The 25701-nt window shown below is 36.0% G+C and overlaps 1 protein-coding gene across 1 annotated transcript; it reads left to right on the top strand.

Annotated features, from left to right (window-relative positions):
* Window positions 1-14303: 14303 nt before the first annotated feature.
* Window positions 14304-24625, top strand: LOC149640728 (uncharacterized). Its single transcript, XM_089850656.1, has 8 exons — window positions 14304-15093; window positions 15580-15656; window positions 20968-21232; window positions 21341-21435; window positions 21513-22396; window positions 23165-23228; window positions 23296-23470; window positions 24412-24625. The coding sequence occupies exons 2-5, from the start codon at window positions 15642-15644 to the stop codon at window positions 22278-22280; spliced, it is 1143 nt and encodes a 380-aa protein (XP_089706782.1). The 5' UTR covers window positions 14304-15093; window positions 15580-15641; the 3' UTR covers window positions 22281-22396; window positions 23165-23228; window positions 23296-23470; window positions 24412-24625.
* Window positions 24626-25701: the final 1076 nt, after the last annotated feature.

Below are 25701 nucleotides of genomic sequence, written 5' to 3'. Positions count from 1 at the left end.
TTACCTTAAAGATTATATTTGAATTATTTTGTAACGGATTTATTTTTAAAAGTCCAAAGTACGCTCCATAAACTCTCGCTTTTCAAAGGCTATGAGATTATCTATGTATATTTTACAGACAGCGTTCGTGAATGTCCATTTTGGAATGGCGAGAGCGGAGAGAAGTTGAAAAGGACTTGCATGAGATAAGGTTTGGTAGCTGAAAGACAGATCTATATACGGCTCCTGTAGGACTGTCATTGAAAGTCGCTTACAATTTAATGGTCCATGACAATTACGGACTAAATTATTTAATCAAAGAACTGTATTAGTGCGACCAAGAACCACATTAGATGTAGACAAGAAGTGATGTCTGATTTATTAGGAAGAAGGCATAAGTTGCCTAAGTATTCGCGCGCCATTGTCCCAGTCCCCCTTTCAAAATACAAGGGGGGAGGTAAAGGAGGCCGGGCTATTTCGTCTCTCCTCAGTCGGAAAATACGCAATTTTCCTCATTCAAGTCATGCTGACGTGAGTTTTGAAGAACCAATGAGATACTGGTTGTAATTTAGAGGAGGGGATTAACTCCGGACCTACGTTTGGACGGGAGATAAAGCTGGAAATATGGCACTTCTTGATGTACAAAATAACCATTTCCAAAGTTCAAACACTTGAAATTAAGAATTGATCTGGCGTAAACTGTTGTATAGGTTGTTTATTGAAGAAATTATTGCACAATTCCTCGTGTCTTTGAAAAAAACCTCGATTTGATTGAGTCCTTCTCATACCTAAAATTTTAAATAGGGACTTAAAGGAAAAATTATTATTGTAATTCATACCTTAAAAAGCGTCCCTTTTCTAAATATAAATGTTAAAATATTAAAAAGGTAAATGATCTCTTATTACAAAATAATTATCATTTGATTAGTTTGAAAAATGAGGACTACTGGGCCAACCGCCATTGGTTTAGTGGCGTCAGTTAGCCACAACTTACGGGATTGGGTAAACTCTCACAGGCTGAGAGAGGTAAGTGGTTCGGTCTGTGAAATCAAGGTGGTCAAACACCAGATATTCTTAACCACAGACTTTTGAAACCTGGGTCTATTAATTTGCAAACGCAAATAAATATGCGACTCGAGCCATTTCAATGAACTATTCATTGTAACCTTTATTATGCAATATATGTGAATTTGTATTGAATCATCTACAGATAGCATATGTTGTAATTATGTAAATATTTTAATATTTTAATATTTTAATTTGCATCAATAATTAATTATAGGGACACGTAAATTGCCTATCGTGAAGTTAGCCTGATTGTGAAGTCTAGTGAGTGACTAACTTTGGTTTTATCTTATTTTTTTAAAACCATTGTGTGACGACATATAAATATATTATACAGGGTGTATCTGGATTGCCTTGAAACTGTTGAATATTTACTATTTACAGAAAATCTACGAGAGGCAAATTTGCAGGATTGCTTTGAAAATGTTTAACATTTACTATTTACAGCAGTTCTACGAGCGGCAAATTTGCGGGACTGCCTTGAAACTGTTGAACATCTACTATTTACAGCAGTTTTACGAGGAGCAAATTTTCAATATTGCCTTGAAACTGTTGAACATTTACTATTTACAGCACATTTTTGGGGGCAAATTTGCAGGATTGCCTTGAAACTGCTGAACATTTACTTCTAATGTTAAGTTTCCTAATAAAACTTCAAACGTTCTGAAGACAGCGTGGTTAGTCAATCAGCAAACGGTTTTCACAAATATCCTGACTGACTGTTAATGAGCGCCTAGCTCAAACCGCCTTGCCAAAGAGACTGAAATTTTGCTGGAACGTTACTCCTAAGCAGCAAGCACATATTTTTTTTCAATCCGCCGCCATTTTAAAAAATGTTGGCCAGAAATGTAAAAAATCTTCAACGAATAACGTTAGCCCATTTCAAGCGATGTCTCTCCCATTTAGAAAACTGGGTCCTTCTATCCTATAGACGGACTTTATGGCTTTTTCGGTTCGATTTAACGCCATATTTAAAATAATAATAATAATCTAAGCTTAGTCTATGAAGGGATTTCCACACCAAGGCTCTGGGTTGTTTACTGGTGGGTCCCTTTACATTGCATAGAGGGGTGGTGGCTAGCCCCTATGCCACAGATAACCTACAGCGCCCTATACTAACTATTAACCGTTAACCTCTGCAAGTTTTGATGGAAAGGAGAAACCGGGTTAGACTGCGGAGGAAAACTCCTTTTACCTAGCGGGGAGAGAACTTGCAATCTCTACGCAGAAGTATTTGTTCCCAGATTTTCACCCGGTACCACAGTCCGGGATCGAACCCGAGATCTTCTTGCTGCGAGGTAAAAGCGCTAACCTCTACGCCACCCCACTAAATGGCGACCAGGAATGGAAAAAAACCCGCGCGTTTCGAACGATTTCATTAACGTTTAGTATACTGATTCGTCATGTCCCACAGACGGACATTATAGCCCTTGGGGTTCAGTTTCCAACAATTTTTACCAATGTCCAGTTGAAAAATGTCCCGATGGGCAACGCCGGGTCCTTTTGGCGTTAGTAAATATAATAGATTTTAACCTTCTGCTGATTTTCTCCAATATGCCACCAATTTCAGTTTACAAACAAAGAATTATATTAACGCAATCATTTATGTAGGTTTCTATCACCTCAGTAATAGACCATTCCTGTACTGCCAAAGAAAAAGTAAACAGAACAGGGGTCGGGCTGCCTTATTAGGCTATAGTTCCCTCGCGCCAAGAAGGAACGCAAGCGGCTGTTTGAGACGACTAGCCTCCAGCGTGTAGCGAAAGCGAGCTCCACCTGGTGTTGCCTCTTGGTGCGAGGGAACTCTCATCATATGGCGGCCCTTCCCTGTGCGTTGTATAATGGAATGGTCTATTGATCCCTATGTGTTCCTTAATAATACTTTTTGTTGATCGTCAACATTTCTCCGATGAATACGAAGGTTGAAATAGAAAGACCCATTAGCCACAAGAAGAGAGATCCACTGACAACTTCGATTGTCAACGGTGATAATTCCTCCGGAGGTCTTCTCCATCTCGACATCTCATGAATGATTTTCTTTGGTATTGATTTATAGTGGATAAAGTTACGCTCAATAATATTCATGACCCTGCGAGTGTTAAAATTAAATACTGTTTCACGATGTAAAAACGGATTCTGTAACTTTAGGCCAGGACTAAAAAGGGCTTGACCTAGAACATTTGAACATAAAGATTAAAATTGGTACACGTGTTCTTTTTGACCCAACGAAAATTATATTAAAAGTCCCCTGCTGTAGAGCGGCAGCTTTCGCCGCCATCTTGGAAATTGTATTCCACATTCTTCTTCTAAAATTATGAAAATTTATGCATATTATGATTGTAACCACCTGAACATCATAGTAAAATTTTACAGCTCTGTGCTTGATAGTTTAGTCACCATATTGGAAAATGGCCGCCGTGAATGCTGGGTGCACTTTTCGCCACGTTGTTGGAAAATTATGAAAATATATTGATATTATAATCAGAGCTGTGTGAACGTCACTGTAAAATATTGAAGCCATTCGTAGGATAGTTTGGCCGCCATGTTGGAAAATGGTCGCCGGGAATGTCATTTAGATACAGTATAAAACATGAAAATTGTAAATATATTGTTGAAGACCCTCTTAACATCATACTTGAATACGGAAGACGTGCTGCTGATAGTTTGGGCACCATCTTGGAAAATGACTGTGGCAAATGCCAAATGTATTACGAATACATAAATTTTTTCGATATTTCTGTATTGAGTAGATAATTTTCATGAACGTATTAAACACCGTAAAAAAACTATTCCCGAGTCTAAGTTATCAACCCCATCTTTAAAAATGAACGCTGAAAGATTACTATCCTAAATTTTGAAACAGAGAAAAGCAAAGCTATATTACTGAGATGTAGATTAGGGAATATCGCTTAGTATGGGGTTTATACATTCTAGTATCGTTAAGGATTAGATTTAAGGCACGTTTTGAACATTTCGTTCATATTTATCGTCAAGCTGAAGATCCTTTTTTAATTTAACTAATACCTTGTCAATGATCGCACATTGCCGAGAAATCCAATCCTGATCGTCTACGTTCACAGTTCTTTACACAAGATGTTCTGCAAACTGCAGGTACAAGTAGTAAGTGAAGCAGGAAGGAGAAAGGTGTGAATGGGTCTTCGAGTTTCGCGATCGCGAACCCATCTCAACTGTTCGGGATTAAATTGTTTCCTAGCTATTGTTGACTTAATATTGTCATTAAAAACACTCAACGTATTTGTAAGATGTTTATTATCAGTAATTACTTCAAACCCCGCCTGATCAAACCCACATCCAGTTAAAGCATGTAAATGAAAGAAGTGTTCTCGATACCTTTTTTTCTCAAATGTCTCGATTTGAGATTCTCTTCTTGGTGTGGTTTTGGTTTCAGATATAATAATGATAATATTTTTATTTCTTCTTTGTTGTTTTACATTTTTTAATTGTCAGCTAAGCCGTTATCGGCTTTTATGCCAGCGTTTGCTTAGAATGCAGTACCCAATAATTTAAATGGTACAAACTCAACGAATTTAGTATGAATATTTATATAATAAAAGATAGAGCAGAAATTAATGGTGTTACAGTGTAATAAGTTAATTATTCAGTATTGAGGCTTTCGCTAAGGTTTTAAAGCGTGCTAGGCTAAGAGAATTTGGGGGGTTTAGCATTTTATATAAGTTGGTACCTTTGCAGAAGATTGAGTTCAGTTTTATGGATTTACGGGCTTGAGGTACTTGTTGTATGTAATTGTTCCTTGTAAAGTACCGGAAGGGTTTGCTTTGTTCAAAGGGGTTGTAAATTAGTATCCCCAGAGATCTTAAGATGTATACTAGCATACAATAATCATAGGTGTGAAAGATTGTGAGAATATTGAGGTTTTTGAATATTGGCGACGAATGGGCTAAGTATTCAGCATTTGTTATTGTTCTTATGGCTCTTTTCTGGATTGGTTGTAGTCTATTTAAGTTGCTTTTTGAGGTGTTGCCCCAGACTGTCACGCAGTAGCTTAGGTGAGAGTGTATTAGTGCTGAGTATAGTTGTTTTTTATCTTTGGGTTCAGAATTTTCCTGTTTCTATGAATTAAGTATGAACCGTATGTTATCTTTTTCGCTATGCTATCTATATGAATGGTTTATTTTAGGTGGATGTCGAACCACAGCCCTAGGTACTTATACGTATCAACTTCCTTTATTATTATGTTTCCGAAAGAGCGACGGTTATAGGACAGCCGGGGTTTATTGGGATTAGAAAAGGTCATGTATACCGTATTGTCCCCGTTAAGGTCCAGTAAGTTGTCTGTGAGCCAGAGTTTTATTTTGTCCAGGTATAGGCTAGTCGTGTTTATTATATCCTCTATTTTAGGTCCTCCGACCAAAAGAAAGGTGTCGTCGGCTTAGAGTGTTAGGACATTGACGCCAGTAGATTGTGGCAGATCATTTACAAAGAGGTTAAAATAAAGGGGGGAGAGAACGGATCCCTGGGGAACTCTTCTGTATTCTAATTGCGTTTGTGAGAGGGTATCGTTCAGCTTAGTTTTTGCGGTTCTATTAATTAGATAAGATTTGATCCATTTATGGCTATTTCCCCTAATTCCCAGGATGTCTAACTTGTGAAGTAGGCGTTCATGGTTGACCGTGTCAAATGCCTTACATAGGTCTAGAAAGACACCTATAGCATAGTTGTTTGTGTCAATATAATCTAGAATTTTTTTATATACGCTGATTAGGGCTGTTTCGCAGTTGGAATTTTCCCTGAAGCCAAATTGTTTTGGTGATATCAATTTGTATTTTTGACAGAAAGAGGAGATTCTCGTGAAATTGCATCTGTCGAATATTTTGGCTAAGGTAGAGAGTACTGAGATGGGTCGATAACTATTGGGATTATTTTTGTCGCCTTTTTTAAAAATTGGAGTTATTACAGCTTGCTTCAATGCGTCAGGATATGTACCGATATTAAAAGACATATTGATAAGGGTGGTTAGTGGCGGGATAAGCCACATCGCACACTCTTTATTTATCTTACGGGATGAGCCGTCATACCCTGCAGCTGTGTCAGGTTTTAGCTGGTTAAGAATGGACATGATTTTCCTTTCGTCTACTGCCAGAAGGGCCATTGAGTTTGGTAGCGTTTTAATGAGGTGTAGGTTCGTATCCTTAGGCGAGGCAATATGGTTGAATTTATTTATGGGTGAAAAAAACCTATTGAAATCCTCTACTGACGTAGTAGTGGAAATAGAATTATCCTTCCTTTTGTTTTCCCGATTTCATTTAAGAATGAAGACGTTCCATTTCGGGTGTGATAGCAAAAGAACCAAGATATTCCGCTACTACTATGGCAGGGAAGCGATTTAAACCCCGAAGAAGGGGATGGGTTCGCGATACCGAATCCTAAGACCCATTCACACCACTCAAGACCAACTTTTCATACTCATTATCTTTAAGTGCGGAACTGTGAATGTAGACGATCCGAATTCGTTTCCTCAGCAATGCGTAGACATTGTCGCGGTACTAGCTGTGATGAAGCAGAGAAAAAGGGCTTGTCGTGGCCCGGGTTCGGGAGTTGCTTGGGTTCGCCCTTGGTTCAGACCGTTCCATGCCCCGTTACCTAAAGGTTTTGCTCGGCCGCTTCGCTCCCGCCCAGGTGTTGCCTTTGGCTCTCCCCGATATAGGTATTCCTCTAAGGGTCGTGGATACATTGTTTGGGCCGTATGGCACTGCTGTGTTTGGAGGGAAATCCCCAGTCCCGTCGAACCTTCTGCTGTCGTAATCCTTCCCTGTCACCGACCACCTTCTGGCTGGGCTCGCTGCTGATGGTGTCCAGCTTCTTCCACCGGCTCAAGGGACGTTTATCGTACCCGCTGGCCGATCCCGTGTACTTATACGGCTGTCCCTCAGGTTCAATTTGGAATGTGATGAGCGACAATGGGGGGGGGGCTGTTAACGCCCCCAGCTGGGTGCAGCGCCTAATCAAGTTCTCTGACTGTTAATTATTGTGAAAAAATCTTCAGGCTGACGATCAATATGAACGAAATGTTAGAGATTTGTCTTAAATCTAATCTTTAACAACACTAGAATATATAAACCCCATATTAAATTGTATGCCCATATGTAGAGAATTACAGCTTTGAATAACTTAAAGAAGGGGTCGACAATTTGGTTCACGGGTAGTTGAGCGGTTTTCAAAAGAGCGTTTTGGCATAAAGCGGTTCCCAAAACAGCGATTTGCAAAACCGCGGTTGCTGTTTCCGCCCAAACTGTGATTGATAGGGAGGGAAATCTCTATTATATTAGGTATATAGAACAGAGAACAATATTATGCAAAAAGTAGTAATGTTATATCGGAAGTAAATATAAAATATAATTTTTTGGAAAAGGCATATTATTTTGGGGAGTCAATGAAGATACACAACAATATTTTGGAAATGGCGTACGAAACAACACTCAAGATATAAACGCTGTAATCAAACGCTAAAACGAGAAATGGCTATAATGGCAAACGCGTTTATGAAAAAGCCGTTTTGGACAATGCTGTTTTGATAACATGCCCAATCGATAGCATACAGACAATTTCGACTTGGGGATGGCAATTATATGTGTTTATTACGTTAATGAAAATAATCTACTCATCATAGGAATTTCGAATAGATGTATGTATTTGAAATATATTTAGCTTTTCCAGCACTAATTTACCAAGATTGCGCCCAAACTATCAACAGCATGTCTTCAATATTCAATAGTGATGTTTAGACGGTCTTCAACATAATTATTACCAATGTTCTTAATTTTTGAATAATATGCTGCATCTAAATGACATTCCCGGCGGCCATTTTCCAACATGGCGGCCAAACGATCTCAATATTTTACTAAGAGTTTCACACAGCTCTGATTATAATATCAATATATTTTCTTATTTTTCCAACAACATGGTGAAATACACTGCACCCAGCATTCATGGCGGCCATTTTCCAATAGAGCGACCAAACTATCGAACACAGAGCTGGAAATTTTTATATGATGTTCATGTTGTTCCGATCATAATGTGTACCAATTTTCATAATTTTTGAAGCTGGCATACCTGGCGGCCATTTTCCAAGATGGCGGAGAAAGCTCGCGTTCTAAGCAGGGGACTTTTAGTAAAATTTTTGTTGGGTCAAAAATAACAAATGTACCAATTTTCATCCTTACGTTCAAATGTTCTAGGTCAAACCCTCAAAGTCCTGGGCTACATAAGAGAAGCGGTTAACGAGCCAGTTTTAGAAATACTCATCGCTTCTAATGTTAACTTCGGTGGGGCTTATAAGTTTCTTATGAAAATTAATCTGTCTGAAAAGCACTTACGATCTTAGGACCAATTCCTTGATATCTTGCCTGACACAGAAGGACTTGATGTAAATGAAAAAATATTCTCTCCGGTAACTGTGTTCTCCAATGTAAATCTCCAACTTGTTTTTTCTCTTGCATTTGTATACTTTCAGCATTATATCATGCAGTTCATCCTGGATAGTTAAACCGAACCACGCCTTATTCTTGGTGAGACCATCGTATTTGCAGCCGAAAACGTGAATTGAGTCAACCGCCAATTGGCTCATCCTGCAGATTCTCATTTCAGGATCTAAATATTTGTACGCGTCCGAGGGCTGCATGGAACGGTAAATCGTAAATCACATTTTTAATTATCTTGGTTGTTTCTTTTTGTCTCACTATTAATTCCACGTTGCAAAAAAATCTTGACTCAGAGTAGTAATCATGATTGTTTAGGAATACCCGTTTAGTCGTCATGTTTAAAACATCATTTAAACTGTCAAATACCAAATATTCTTTAAGAGCGAAACTGGTTTTCATGTGCCCGGACATTTCGAAGGTCAAAAGAAGGGTTCCGAGTAGCCATGAACCGCACAAAATCATCCAAATTAGGTTCTTAGAAAGTTTGCTGAAAGCTAGAAATCAATACTGTCATATTAAGCAGTATCAAAACTAAAAAAGTAACATAAATTATTCAATTAATATTAATTTTTACATTTTGCAAAAAATGTGGAAAGAATTTCCAATAGCAACAGAATCATTTCGAAAATGTGAAATGTTCTTCTCTCTTTACAAACAACCTTATCCTTGGTTTTCCACAGCAGGAAACAAAAGAGAAAAATACCGGATAGCAGAAGAATACCAGCCTGTTTCAAGTAAACTTGATATAATGTAATACTTTTTCATAAAAAATACAAAATTTGCTAGGAAAACATGGTGAAGGAAACCTTCTCACGACGAATTCGTGTGTCCCCAACTATAAAAACTTTGTTACGTAAATTCTGTTTTTGGAAAGCTCCAAATTCCAAATGTATCATTTTTATTCCATATGAGCTAATTATGAAATAGTTTTATAGAAATGTCATTCCTTTCATATAATATTCCAATTGAAAGCTCTCAGTTGGGGAAGAGCTAAAATTCGTCAGATAATTTTATAGCCATGAGGAGGGTTGAATACATAAGGAAAGCAGGATTGCCTTGAAACTGTTGAACATTTACTATTTTCAGCAGTTTTACGTTGAGGAAATTTGCAGGATTACCTTGAAATGGTTGAACATTTACCATTTACAGCAGTTTTCAGTGGGGAAATTTGCAGGATTTCCTAGAAACGGTTGAACATTTACTATTTACAACAGTTTTCAGTGGGGCAAATTTGCAGGATTGCCTAGAAACGGTTGAACATTTACTATTTACAACAGTTTTCAGTGGGGCAAATTTGCAGGATTGCCTAGAAACGGTTGAGCATTCACTATTTATAGCAGTTTTCAGTGGGGCAAATTTGCAGGATTGCCTAGAAACTGTTGAACATTTACTATTTACAGCAGTTTTACAGGAGGGGGCTAATTTGTAGGATAGTCTTGAAACTGTTGAACATTCACTATTTTCAGAAGTTTTACAGGGCAGGGGGAAATTAGCAGGATTGTCTTCAAACTGTTGAACATTTACAATTTACAGTAGTTTTACGTGGAGGAAATTTGCAGGATTGCCTTGAAACTGTTGAACATTTACTACTTAGGTTCAGTTACCAAGTAAAACTTCAAGGCGTTCTGAAGACAGCGTGGTTAGTCAATCAGCAAAGGGATTTCAAAAATATATCTATACTAGCTCTTACCCGCAGCGTTGCTCGCGTGTAATAAGAACTACCATCAAAATGATATAAAGAATGGGTAGATTACTAGATTTTACTGATGACTAATATTTTTGTAGAACCTAGGAGCTAACGCCCGTCAGCCCGTTTGGACATTTTTTATTACTTTTCACGCGGACATTATTCCATTAAGAAGGGTTTTTAAGTCTTTTGCAGCCATCTAAAAAGATGGCAACAAATAGAACCCAAAAGACCATCCAGCCCGTCTTTAGGTTAATGGAAACCAGTGTACTAAATATTTGTGAAATCGGTTGAAACCGCGGACTTTGTAGCATAGAGAATATTTTTATTACTTCTGGGTGCCATTTTTTAAGATGGCGGCGGATTGAAAAATCTTTCTTGGTACGCGCCTACTACTTATGAGTAACGTTCCTGCAAATTTTCAGCCTTCTAGGGCAAGCGGTTTGGGCTGGGAATTGATTATCAGTCAGACTGTCAAACAGTCAGTCAGTCAGAATATAGATATGGATAGACGAAACATACCGGTATTTGAAATATCTGGACTGCCTGGTCTGAAGTTCGTTGAAACTCATAACTTATACTTCGGCCTTAATTTTGATTGCATCGGTATTGTTATGATATTCGGCGTTGCATTTATGTGTTAAAACTTTCGATAAACAATTTCGGCTTTATTAATTTACCACGAATCTATCAGAATGAATAGAACTGTAAAAAAAGGAACAACGATGAGACTGCAGAGGCTGCGCGAAAATGGAACAAAATTTTAGTGGTTGCCTAAAGCGACTGCCACCTTATTGATTGTTATGGGGAAAACATGGCATTATTATTTGGACTTCTCTAAGCGCGTTTATAAATTCACTGAGAGAAATATCTGTACTTTCTACAGACGTTTTTGACAGTATCGAAACGTGAGAAAGATTTACAATGTTTTTCTTTTAATAAGAAAAACAGTAGAATAGTTTTTACAATAAAACAATGTATGTCTGTATAGTTTACCATAGGAACTGTTATTTTTATTACTAACTGTAGAACATACAGATCTGTTACTGTAAACTGAGTTACACGGTTTTCTACTGTATATATCACAGAAACGTTTTACCGTAGGAACAGTCATTATTACTACTGACTGTAGAAATTACAGAACTGAGTCTGTAAACTGGAATACACGGTTTAATACTGCAATTGTTACAGAAATGTTTTAACTGGGAAACTGTCGTTTTTACTACTGACTGTAGAAATTACAGAACTGCGTCTGTAACTGGAATTCACGTTTTAATACTGCAAATATCACAGAAATGTTTTAACTGGGAAACTGTCCTTTTTACTACTGACGGTAGATATTGCAGATCTGCTTCTGTAAACAAGTATACACGTTTTAATACTGCAAATATCACAGAAAGGTTCTAACTGGGAAAATGTATTTTTTACTACTGACGGTAGAAATTACAGAACTGGGTCTGTAAACTGGAATACACGTTTTAATACTGCAAATATCACAGAAATTTTTTAACTAGGAAAATGTCTTTTTACTACTGACGGTAGAAATTACAGAACTGCGTCTGTAAACTGGAATTCACGTTTTTAATACTGCAAATATCACAGAAATGTTTTAACTGGGAAACCGTCCTTTTTACTACTGACGGTAGATATTGCAGATCCTCTTCTGTAAACAAGTATACACGTTTTAATACTGCAAATATCACAGAAATGTTTTAACTGGGAAACTGTCTTTTTTACTACTGACGGTAGAAATTACAAATCTGCGTCTGTAAATAACTGGGAAGCTGTCCTTTTTACAATTCCCTCTAAAAGTTACAGCTTTGCTTCTGTAAACTGGAATATCGGGTATGTAGTGTAAGATTTATAAATCGAGTTGGACTTCTAACAGGGTTGGCAAAAATCCGGATTTTTCTTGAAAAAGCCACTGGTATGGTTTTTTGCTGGTTTAAACCGGATTTTATTGGATTTATCTGGCTTTTTTTAAACTACTCTCTAGTGCTTAATTTTAGCACTTCTTTTTACATTTAGTGCGATAGTTGTCTTCTACTAGGCCCTCTGATTGAGAATCATTTTTATTGTACATAAAAGTTGATTAAACTATGGACATTTCCCTTAGAGATGAGTAGGGGCCCTGATTTAATCGGGATTTTTCAATCCAACTCGATCTATTTCGGGTCGAAAAATCCTAGGTGTGGTTTGGTTAGAAAATTACTTCAAACTTTTTGCTGGTCGGGTCGGGTAGGGTTTTCATACCGTCTACCCGGGTAGACATTTTTATTATCTTCAATAGGGCAGGGTCGGGCCCAGGTAGGCTTTTTTGTGATCTTCAATCGGGCAGGGTCGGGCCCGGGTAGCCTTTTTTTGTGATCTTCAATCGGGCAGGGTCGGGCCCGGGTAGCCTTTTTTTGTGATCTTCAATCGGGCAGGGTCGGGCCCGGGTAGCGTTTTTTTGTGATCTTCATTAGGGCAGGGTCTGGTAAAGATTTTTCTAAACGCGCGGTCCGACCAAACAATTTAGCGTTACGAAAAATTCAAGTCAGTCTCACGAGTTTCGGGTGGGGCAGTGGGAGGAGGGTGCGTCAAAATAACCCACAATATATGGGAATGGACTATTTCGACGAAATAAAGAGGAAAAGACATGTTGGTCAAACTTTTCCTTCCATTTCACTTTATGGTGCCTGCGCTGTACTCTATTATTATAATTATTGAAAAATCCACTGGATTTTTCAACGTGGTTTAAACCGGTTTAATCCAGGTGGATAAAACCGGACTGGATACCAGCGTGCCAACCCTGACTTCTAATAGCTTCTTGATCAAATAAAAGCAACTCCTTTCATTACTTCATCTTCCTTTTAAAATAATATAGTATGGGCATTTTATTTCGCGCCAGGCTGAATATTCCGAGCTTCGTTACTAATATTCAATTGAGATCCTGGTAGAAATATTATCCATATGGCGTAACTAAATAAAATATTAGCCGTAAATTGCACCGCGCCTGAAGTTTCCTGAACCAAAGAATATTGTCAAAAGCTCAAAACCCAACATCTCACTTTGTAATATATTACTGTTGAAAAGAAATTATATCGTGCCAGCGTGTTTTTCCTGGAAATTACCTTCACCTTTATCAAGATACTTTCAGCTTACTCCCTTCTCCAGTATTCTTCCATTTTCCTAAAAACTGCTTTTAACTCCGAAATTAGTGATTAGGCAGTTATGGCTCTGCTCTCTTATGCATATAATTCCTTCATGAACAGCCATGGACCGTGGTCCATGGAAGAAAATAACGGAGAGGGTTTGAATTAAATTAAAGACTCTTAATGTCGAGGCCTATATTTTGGGACTCCTTGCGTCCCAATCTACAGAATGTGTATATTAAATTTAACTTAAAATTGTTTTAAACCCATAATGACGCTATAAACGTTTTAGTATCGGAAAAATGTATCGATTAACCCTTAAACTTCATTAACTTACAGCCCGAAACTAACGCGAATACACGGCAAAAATCTCCGTCGCCACTGTAATATAGAGAAACTACATCAACGTATCCGGGTACGAAAGTGACTCTTGATTATGATTTGAACATATATATATATATATATATATATATATATATATATATATATATATATATATACAAAGAGTGGTGCATCGATAAAAAAATAATAAAAAACACAATTAGTCTATTAGGATAAAAAACTTATACATTATACACTTACTAAATAACCGTTTATGCTACGCTAATGAGACTAACGTCATTAGATTCTCCGAGTCCTAGTTGGCCCGAAAAAGTGTGACGCGTTTTAATTACGCTTAATTTCGTATCGGTAAGAGTAAGAAAATTGAATCAATTCAAATACAAAAACTTTGTATTTAGGTGTTGGTTTTAATTATGTACTTAATTAGCGACTTAATGCAGCATTTTAAAATTAACATAGTTGAACTCTTCGCATCTTAACAGACTTCGACAAGTGCGTTTTTTTTAATATAACTTAACAAGAACTTAAGCTTACTGAACATTATTTTGGACTTTTACAACTGAAAATTTGGTTAGGCTTAGTGATTTATCTATTTAACTAATCAACAATTAGTCGTATGATAATAAGACTTAGATTCCTCGCATTCCAAACTATTGAAAGACCTATTAGTTTAATTTGTCGGAGTTAATGTTGACCCGAAGGGCCGAAAATATTAATTTAACGTGAGTTATTAAGAGCAAATATTTTCCCCGAACTCAATTTCTCAAAACGGGATAGGCTTCTAGAGAGTTGTTGTGGAACCGAATAGTTGAATAATTTTCAATTTTGTTCAAAATTAATTACGGGCCCTAATTAAGCGAAATGAAGAAGAAAAATATTTATTCATTATTTTTTATTGGGTCAACAAACCCACTTTCCATTCCTGGTATATAGGTTCTTTGGGAGAACTTGTTTGCTATTTTACTCCTTTTTCGTTTCTAATAGAAAATGAGATGATTCATAAAATTTTCCATTTGGGGTTGGGGTTTTGTGGATGTTCAGAGAAACCTGTCTTTGTCCAAAGTAAATATCAACCCTCCTACCCCCAACTTGGCACCAGGCTTTCAATCGGGTCAGTGCGAAGAAGGGGGAGATTTCACGAGAGGTTCTTAGGTTTGCTCCCTTCCTTGGTTGGGGGTATAGTTTTATAGTACCACAGTATAAGCCAGGAGAGACGGAAAAAAACTACCATGAACGGGTGTGTCGGGCTTCATAATAAAAAAAGCTAAATACCGGCGTTATACTCTTTGGTTGTAAACCCCCTTTTTGCACCTTGCATCAAGTTGCATGGATATTTTGCCACAAGGATAAGAAAACTTTCAACGAAAACGAGCATTTCATTCTTCAAGCGTCGAGGAAAGCTATATTCAAAACTCTTTATAAAATCGTAAGTACATTTCATTTATAAATGATCTAGGCTACAGCAAAACTACTGAAAACTTGTAAAAAAATTTGAAGATTCCTTACAAATCTTTGAAATATAAATAATGCCATATTTTAATCTTAAAAATGGTCTCTATGTTGAAGCTGAATAATGCTAAGAATATATGAGGTATTAGATTACTCAATTAGCACTGTAAATTAGGAACCACATTATTAAGCCAGGAGTGTTTTTTGGTTTTAAATTTCTAATTGGAAACGTACAGTACAGTCATATCCATTATTACAAATCTGGATTTAATTGATGTACAGTAAGTGTAATAGCCTATAGTTGAGGATTTATTTAAATATGGGTTAATTTCAATGTTAGACTTATCAAGATTAAACCTATACCTACATCGTTATCATAACTTTCTTTGTAAAGTTATCATTTATTTTAAAACGATTAAAATGGTTAGTTATATTAGTAGCTAATGACCATGTCTTAATTTAGGTTTTCGTCCATCACACGAATTGTAATTTTAAAGAGACGTACGAAGCCTTCATTTTAAAGTCATGAGTGATGCAAAAGTAAGTTTTACTTTTACTTAATTTTATAAATATATTTTGTTTAATAGGGACTTGACAGTACTATGGCATGCAAACTCACTCTAGGTAGAAAGTATACCAAGAAGGGGGGTCAGAAGAAGGGCTAAAATAGCTTCCACTCTGCAAAAAAGAAATGCCATAATGGCGGCAGAGGGTGGAAATACCCCCAAATTGCCAAGTCCCTATATAGATAGCTTTCAGAAGGTATAGTAGTACGTCACACCCTCCCAAGTCTTACCGCTGTTCTGGTAGCCATATTGGGTGGTCTCAGCTTCATCCCTGCTTTAAACCCACCAATATGGCAGCGTAAATTACGCCACGAGACTCGGCTCCTCCTCCAGCTGAAAGCTCTCTATACTCGTAAATTCAGAATTCTACTTATTCGGGTGGTTTGCAATAAAAAGCGGTTTAAATTTTGAAACTGCTAAAACTTATTATTTCACTGAAGTATATTTTTTAGAATTAAATTAATAGGTCGAATTAATTCCGATAGCAAGTGATTTAATTATTGATTTGTTATCTTAAGCCTTAGTAATTGATAACAAGATGGCGCAAGTGTTGGGCTCATAAAACTAGCTACCTTTTTTGAGTAATCCCTTGACTCCCTTATAAAATCGCCAATGATTTAGTGAGTAGCCCCTTGACGCGTAACCCTCCCTGATTCGTAAGCGATAGAAAGAGAAAGAAAAAAATTTAGTATAAAATTTCGCAACAGGTGGAAATAATTTCGAATTCGTCCCACACCCTCTTTAGTTGAGAGATGGACACGCTATAATACCCGAAACGTCAGATTCTTGTGGCATTGGCTCCCCTAGGCACATACCAAATTGCGGAAAAAAACCACCCCCACAACTTCCATCTCTTGTGATTAGCCCCATCGTAGATATTATACGAAGTGGCTAGAAAATAGCTTTTTGTCGGACTTCGCTTTCCCTTTAAGAAATCACTAACAGAGGCTGCAGCGTGAAAATGATTCCCCATTTCTTTTAACTTGAACCATTTTAGAAAACGATCGCATGATATACATAGTTCCCATGCTAGGAGGATCCATACCATTTACACAGGGAGGTCAGGCTTCAGGTGTTACACAAGGAGACCTGCCTCACTAGGTGAGGCTAAAGCCAGGCCTATTGAAAAATTCAAAATGGTATGGATTATCCATGGAAACTATGTATTGTAATAATCCATTTATTAGAACCATAACGTACTTTAAAATCAAAGAATAAAATATATTCGTCCACTATGTTATATATAAAAATACATATATATATAAATCATAAATTTCGAGGAAAACCCAAGAAATTTGGCATAAAATTTAGTTTTAAAGAGAGAATGAAGTGATGAGACAAGTTGCATTTATTTGAGAAATTCAAAAACAATAATAAATCGTAAAGTTTGAAAATAATTTTTATAACCAGAATTTTATCCCTTGTAGCTCATTTATTTTAATTTCGCTCAGATATATAAGTATGGCTACAAGAAAGTTATGGTTTGAATTCCTACTCAAATTTAGGTCCGGGTAACTCGCGTCAATTTACTATTGGGTAGAGCGAGGTTCTGAAGATTATTGAAGGAACTACGAAGAAGCTATCAGCGGGCGGGTAAAAATTATTTGAAATACGTCACAAGCACCACGTGACAACAACATACAAAGACTCCACATAGAGTGGGACTGGACACCAAGTCCTCGTTTTTCGCCAGATTTCAGCGCCAATTCCCCGAAGTGCTTGTTTTCGAAATAAAACGAACTAAGTTTCTTTGAACCACGCCTCTCCTCGGTCACGTGACTCTGACCTATTTCAAATAATTTTTACCCACCCACCGATGCCTTCTTAACAGTCCCTTTAAAATAAATGAAAATGGCTAGGGATGTCTTTGGAGATAGGCTTAACCTAAAGGAATGCAGCGGTTTGAGGTTGCCAACTTGAATTAAATTTAATACAAAAATAATCATGCTTTGCATTGATACTATTAAGCACATTAGAGTCCGAGCGCGCTCAACATGGCTCTTACACGTTGTGAAATATTTCAAATATTTCTCTGTATTTTTTATTTAATTTTTCTTCTTAATTTTCAAACTACTAATTCAAAATCTCAACATTTAAATTTTAACAAAATACGGTTTTAAGTGTAGGAAAAACCACACGTGCAATGTGAAAGACTGTAGTGATTCTTTCAGTCACATGACCCTTCTAATTTCCCATCTAAAATCTCTCATTAAATAAAGACTCCAGTCTCTTGTCCTTTGTGCAGGACCACTTTTGTTAAGTATACTCTAATAGGATCATTTACCAGTCATATTTCGAGAAAACATAAGACAGGCCTTACCAAAAATCAGACATCAAACTGCGATGTAGAACAAAATTGCAACACGATCCTCGAAACTTCAAACCATGAGGCAGTCAACGATAATGATATGGAACAATTTACTTCAGTTGATGAGCAACAATCTGGGAAAGAGCGTTGCAATTTGCCAGAACTTTACAAGAGAAATTTGGGACTATTTTACTTGAAGTTACAAGCCGTTAAGTATGTTCCAAGCTCTACAATTCAGATAGTTGCTGAAGAAATAGCGAATTTGCAATCCCTTGAAAAAAAATTAATCACTGATAAACTTTATGAGGATATGAGAAAGGCTGGTTTAGAAGAAAGCGTCATTAAAGAAATTTTAGGAATAGGTTCGGGATATAACTTCGCTGAAAAAGCTAATGAGGAGCTCAAATCTATTCATCGGCGCCATGGGTATTTTAAGGAGCAGTTTAAATATATTGACCCAGTACCGGTTTTTCTTGGTTACCATAACCTCAAAAAGTGCTTCTTGCATTACGTACCTATTAAGGAGTCATTAAAAAATCTCCTTTCAAATACTGAAGTGGCAAAGCTCTTAACGTTTCCCAAACCTTCGTACAAAGTTGGAGAAAATCAAGTCCTTAGTGACATATCAGATGGTAAAATATTTTTCCAAGATTTTCAAGTCGGTAAAGCAAATTCTCTGCAATTGTTAATATTCCAAGATGCGTTTGAATGTGTTAACCCGTTAGGATCTGCCAAATCGATTCATAAAATTTTAGGAATATATTATACACTCGTCAACATACCGCCTGAGTACAGGTCAACAACTAATATCTTTATGCAAAACCAAACACATGAAAAATCATGGACTTAACAACTGTTTTAAAATGCTTATTAGTGAACTGAAGGTACTCGAAACTGAACGAATAGACCTTAATGATGGTACAAATTTAAAAGTTCATTTCATTTGCCTCCTTGGGGATAATCTTGGAAGTCATGAAATTGGAGGTTTTCAGTGCAATTTTTCCAAGGGCCATATTTGTAGGTTTTGCTTGGTGAAAGCGGAAAACTTAAACAGCACTGACGCTTTTGAACGTAGAAACACACAAAACTACAATGAAGCAATTGCGAAACTTCGAGAAAACCAGAATTTGAAAACGTTTATGGGAGTTAAAGATAATTCCCCATTTAATGAGCTGTCAAATTTTCACGTTTGCTTACCCGCCCTAGCCCCGTGCCTAGCGCATGATTTGTTCGAGGGGGTTGTAGCGTATGACCTTTACGAGTTCTTGTCATATTTCATTGAAAAAAAGAAATGGCTTTCATGGACAAACTACAACTGGCTTGTGTCCGAGTTCTCATTTCTAGGAACGGATTCTGGTAACAAGCCTTGCCAAGTTAATCAAACGAATAGAAAAATTACAGGTGATGCGTCCCAAATCTGGTGTCTTCTACGATTTTTTTCCTTAATTGTTAAAGACAAAATCCAAGATTTTTGCGATCCAGTGTGGGAATTATATTTGCTGTTGAAAACCATTGTTGAAATTGTTACTTCTCCAAAGATTTCTAAAAATGGTGTCGCCGCATTATTGTTTATGCTACCGAAGTATAAAAAAGGCCTCCTTTTGACTTTTCCTGACCATAAACTTAAAGCCAAGCATCATTACTTAATTGACCAGAACTTATTTTGCAATTTGGACCCCTGATAAGACTGTGGACTTTACGCTTCGAAAGTAAGCATACTGTTTACAAACAAATGGCGGCCAATACCAAGAACTTCATCAATATAACTAAGACGCTAGCGGAGAAACATCAATATCAACAAGCATACTATTCCGCAGGCTCACCATTTCCTCCGCGGCTACAATATACGAATTCTATCCAATTTAACACGGAAAATTTTGAAGAAGGCTTTATAAAAGAGACTCGTGACCTTAACATTAATTCCAGTAACACTATTTGTACAGCAAAGTTGGAATTCAAAGGAACAGCATATGTGAAAGGAAAAATCGTGGTGTACCAAGTATCTGATGATTATTTGCTTGTGGGTCAGATTATAACAAACTTCGTGAAAGATGAAACTGAGCTGTATCATTTGATTACACTATTTCAAACAAAATACTTGGCCAGTTTACATGCCTATGAGTTATTAGACTTATTTGAAACAAAATTAGTTAGCAACACAACGTTGGCCAATTATTATCCTCTCTCATGTTATCAAGTTTTTGGGAAAAGTATTATTACACTAAAACACGACGTTCATCACCGTTAGTGGATAGGTTTTTGGTTTTTGTGCATGCAACGACTATAAAAAAGGGTGAGGTTTAAAATTATCTCTTTCAGCGATTATAAGATATTACTAGCCGCTATGTGAAGAAATTATATATTTTCAGAATAATCATATTTAAAAAATGAAATAAAATAGGATGCATTTTATTTACTAAAAATTGTCATTAAAAATAAATTAAAAATTAATAGCTTTTTTTCGAAGATAAAAAATCCGTTTTATCTGTAAATAAATTATTTTTCTCTGTATGTATTTAGTGCAAATTGGTCAACCCCACTAAGAAATACAAATTATATTTCGGTGAGATTTGCCTGACCCAAAAAACCCAGTCCCTGATAATATCCAGCCTGACTAAGACAATTATGTATTTTAATAATGACGTGAGATTTGTCCTTTAACCCTCCTCCCCAAGATATTACCAACACCATAATAATAGCGACGCATTGTATTTATAAAAAAAATGACGTGACATTTGCTCTTTGCGTTTCCATAGCAACTCCGATTCGCGTTCGCTGATTTGCTCTGAGCAAATAGGCCTAATAGAAAAATATTTAAATTACTAGTGAATTCCCGCTAAGTCTATTGTAATTTTTTTACTAATGAATTAGGCCTATTTAAAGGATAAGGAATCGATAAAAAATCACTTGTTGTCACAATTAATTTCCCCTTCAATTTTATCCCATCATTGTAGTTAATCTTAATTTCACAATACAGGTGGGCGATATGGATAATCCAATATTGGTTCCCGAAGGATTCTCTGAAAACAACAATAACGTTGACTTAAAAGAGTGTGTTTCCAATATCTGCATTTCCTTAAACGAAGAAGAAAATTTTAACGTTGTTTTACAACTCAAGGATTTCGGTGTAAACTGTATAAACGATATGTTGTTCTTGACGGAGGAAGATTTAAAATCGATTAAGATTTTAAAACCAATACAAATAAAAAAACTTCTTAATTTTGGGAATTCGCTGAAAAAAGGTAAGACCTATTGACAAAAATATCCTGCTTAAAATAATCACTCTCATACTGAAAAGTATATATACTATGAAATAGCAATAAAATTTAAAATTTAATATTATTAAATAGTTACAAGTGAATCTTTCTCTGTATCTGATGCGGCTGAAAAGCCCGGGACTAGCTCATCTTTTCCGAATCATGCTAATGACCATAATAATTCTAAGGTAATTTATGTCAGTTCAAACATTTTTTCAAGAATAAGGAATACTTACGGTTTATTAATTTTAATTGCAATTTCCAGAATAAGCAGTGCAATGCACTAAGGTGTAAAAAATGGCTTGATTCGTATGCCTTGTCAGAAGATATTTTCCCAAAACACGTCCAACAAAGTTTAGGGAAAGGGAAAAGAATTAACGAATCCATGAAGCATCAAGTCATAAGGTCAATTTACACAGATGTTCTGAAGAAATGCGATCGCCCATCCCGTAGTAATATGAGAAAAGTCACGGAATTGTTTGTGAGAAAATATCCAAATGCAATCGATGACAGAATCTTTGATGAAAAAACTGGTTCCGGATATGAGAGTTTTTTGCAACAAATTTTCTACAAACTTGACAACTTGTCTAGAATCACGAAAAATAAAATGCCTCAAGTCAAGAGGAAATCTACGGAAAAAGTAAAACGTAACAAAAGACCATGTGAAATGCTCCCCACGAAGATTGGATTCAAACCAGAAATAAGTACTTTGGACGCTGAAAATGGTCAAAAGCTCATGGATGAGCTAAGGCAAATGTTTTTAACTAGTAATCCTGATACAGAACTTGTTCGGGGAATTCTTAGACAAAGCTACGCCTTCCAAAGGTCACACATCATTGAACCAAGCACGAGTGTTGAAGAGCTGAAGTTGAATTGGCCGTTTCTCTTTGAAAGTTTTGGCATGGCTACTCATTTGAATGAACTCTTAGGCCAAGACCTTCAAGATATGTTCAAAAGATTTTTCGCTGAGAAAAGTACTCTAATTCTAGGGTACTTTTCCAAAAGTAAAAAACTAGTGTGCAAACCATCGTAACTGCACTCCAAGAAGATGACCATAAGGATAAAAAACAAGCTGTAATAGCAGCTGTAATTGCTCTTATTATGGACCATTTTAAGGAGGACCCAAAAGAAATTTTTCCAGTTTTTGAGGTAGTATCACTATAATCTATCATTTAACCAAAAGTAGCGTACTAGATATAAATATGACACCATGGTTCCTATAAGGTATTGAGCGTAAACGGAATGAGCAACTCTAAAATAACACATTACTCTTTAGTCTTTATGCCTATAGAGTAATGCCAGTTCTACGTATGCAAACGTCATACCCTTCTATCTCTTAGCTCAGTGCCATCCCCCCTACCAGGCGCGTACAGTATCCTCTCTTACAAAAGCGCGCCTATAGGGAGGGATACACTGTCTACTTTCCTCTCAACCGACACTACTCTATTGACTTTGCTTCCCAAAACGTAATTCAAAATTAACCAATCATATAAATCGGTGAAGATTATTCTCTTTACGCAATAAAATAAGTCCGATTAAGCTTAATCGCTTCTATTAAATGTAAATTACACTTTCGACAGAAAGTTGTATGTAAAATGGCTAAACCTCAAGGGTAGCGAGGGTTACGACTAAGCCTCGGTTGGTGATTGATTTATGGGCGGAAAATTTTTTCGAATGTTTGGCGCCAGTGGTCTCCATCCTAAACATTTTAGTTGAGAAAATCATGAATAACTCAGTGTTTTAGGTTCTTTATAGTTTTTCATTAAGTGTCATACTAATGTCTATTATGTTACTTATGCTTTAATTCAAATTATTTTACTCTGTTACAACCATGGAAAGGTTTAGTTATTATGAGTTTGTCGAACGAAATAACTTTATAAGCAAAATTAAAACGTTGACTTTTTCGGTTTTTTTTAGGCGGGAACTCATTTAAGTGAAGTTGAAAAAAAACTACCAGCGCATCCTTGTCTAGTTGTTATAGGTATTCGTTCCTTTTTAATCCGTTTTATTTCAAAAATAAAAATAATATATTTTCTAATGTTGCAAAGGGGATAGTTTGGGAAAGGCGAACTACTACCTTATTTCGGCAGACCGAAAAATATTGAATGACCACATTGATCCCTCTCACTTGGCAACTGGAATTTTCATGTTCTTTGGCCTATACTACATAATGAACATCGCGTACCCAGAGACGACACCTCTCACTATGGAATTTATCCAAAGGTACATTTTCTCATAAAAAAATTATACTTTGTCACTGGTCGGAACCAATACCTATTTCCCAGATGATATGTAACGTTTAATGGGACCATATGCGATTTTAATAACTCTGTAAACGTTGCTTGTTTCAAAACATGTTTCGAGCAGTTTCAGATAGTGAATTGCCTTGTACAACGTAGTCTACTTTCATCTTGGAATTTCTTAAAGGGATACTGAAGAGGAAAATCAAGTGATTTTTTATAGATTCTTCTACTAATTATAACACCTATCTGCCTTTAGTTAAACATCCAGGACATACCTCCGAATGATTTCAAAAATCAAAGGACTTTGAGATTTCAAACAATTTTAAATTACCCCTCCGACCAATCGCGTAATGCCCTGCCTTTTTGTTAACAAAATTTCCGTCGCACGCTCCATGTCAAATGAAATTTATGGCGATATTTTATAAAAATGGCGCTCGATGTGACAATCATGGCGCGAGATATAGAGCTTGCCACGTAAGTTTTGATGGTAAAATGGAAGGGCGTTACGCGATTAAAATTATGTTTGAAATCTCAAAGTTATTTTAATTTTAAAATCACTTGGAGGTATTTCCTGGATGTTTAACCATGCAGATAGGTCTTATAATTAGTAGAAGAATCTATAAAAAATTATTTGATTCTCCTCTTCAATCTCCCTTTAAGAGGCACTAAAATTACAGATTTGTCCCTTTAATCAACTCATGGTCTGTAAATGTAAATTGAATATAATAATCCGATTTACAATTTTGCCGCCCTTATGAAAATTTATTCACATTTCGCCTCTAAGTATGAATGAATTTTCGTAAGGTGGCAAATTTTGTAAATTACATCAACCATATAAAGGAATTAGCGGTGGAGTCGAGAATCTGATCATAATGTTTATAACTATAGGTATAATTAGTAATTTTGGGTTTTTTATTACAGATGTATAGCAAGGATTAGTCCAGAAAACCCGAAGGAGGAAGTAAACGTTAAAATTTTGTTCTTAATCAACAAAATTTTCCAGTTTGACTGGCTATTGTAAAAGGGAGTTAAGTGAAGTTGGTAGTCTTTGTTTGAAAACTTAGTGAAAGATAACTCTTTTTTATCCTTTCTTAATAAATGTAAACCCTATAAAAATAAAACTAAATTGACATGTTTAACCTACGTGTGAATTATATTTTAGCTTACTTAGTTTTAAATTAAAATCAGCTAAAATGAGCTAAAATGGCTTTCAGGAAATAATGAAATTTTTCTCATTTTTTGTAGTTATATAGGCTACACTAATTTTTTTTTATCCGTAAAAATATAGATTTTATCGCAGACGTAACGGTACAATTCACGGTGGTTTCTGTGAAAAACACAGATTCTTAACGCAGACCGTAACAACTGACAGATATTTAATGCAGGCTTTAAATGTTGAAAGTACTGTTTTTTCTGTATAACTTGCAGATTTTTAACGCTGATCATATTTGTTAAAATAACAGATTTTTAAGGAAGAACGTAACTTTAAAATTTGCAGTTTTTTCTGTACAAATGACAGATATTTAACGCAGACCATTACTGTTACATTTATGTTTATTCAGTTAACATAACAGATAGTTAACGCAGACTTTAAATGTTAAATGAACAGTTTTTTCTGTAAAAACAACTGATTGTTTAAGCAGACCATAACTTTAAACTTTGCAGTTTTTTCTGTAACTACAACAAATTTTTAACGCAGACCATGACTGTTAAAGGCACAGTAGGTTTCTGTAAAAATAACACATTTTTAAAGCAGTTATTGTCTGTAAAAAATACAGATTTTGAAAGCAGTTATTGTCTGTAAGAAATACAGATTTTGGAAGCAGTTATTGTCTGTAAAAAATACAGATTTTGAAAGCAGTTATTGTCTGTAAAAAATACAGATTTTGAAAGCAGTTATTGTCTGTAAAAAATACATGTTTACTACTGCAAAATTAGCAGTTATTGCTGACATCATTACAGATTATCATTGCAGATCAAAACTGTATAATTGACAATTTTTCCCGTAAAAATTACAGATTTATATTTTACATCTGAACAGAACATTTCTGTTCTTAGCAATAACGAAACATCTGTTAATACTACTTGTTTTTTCTGAAAAATCAATGGGCAGACTTATCTGTACAATTTACATTAGTTTTCAGGCATCACGTGCTGCCAGAAGATTTCTGTAATTTTTACAGAACTATTTTCTCTCAGTGTAACCTAACC

The sequence above is a fragment of the Phalangium opilio genome, unplaced genomic scaffold (assembly GCF_054372755.1).
Source record: "Phalangium opilio isolate 3A_F unplaced genomic scaffold, DU_Popi_V2 ptg000093l_1, whole genome shotgun sequence".
Lineage (NCBI taxonomy): Eukaryota > Metazoa > Arthropoda > Arachnida > Opiliones > Phalangiidae > Phalangium > Phalangium opilio.
Note: the sequence above shows the minus strand (reverse complement) of the source record. Positions and strands in the feature narration are given on the sequence as shown.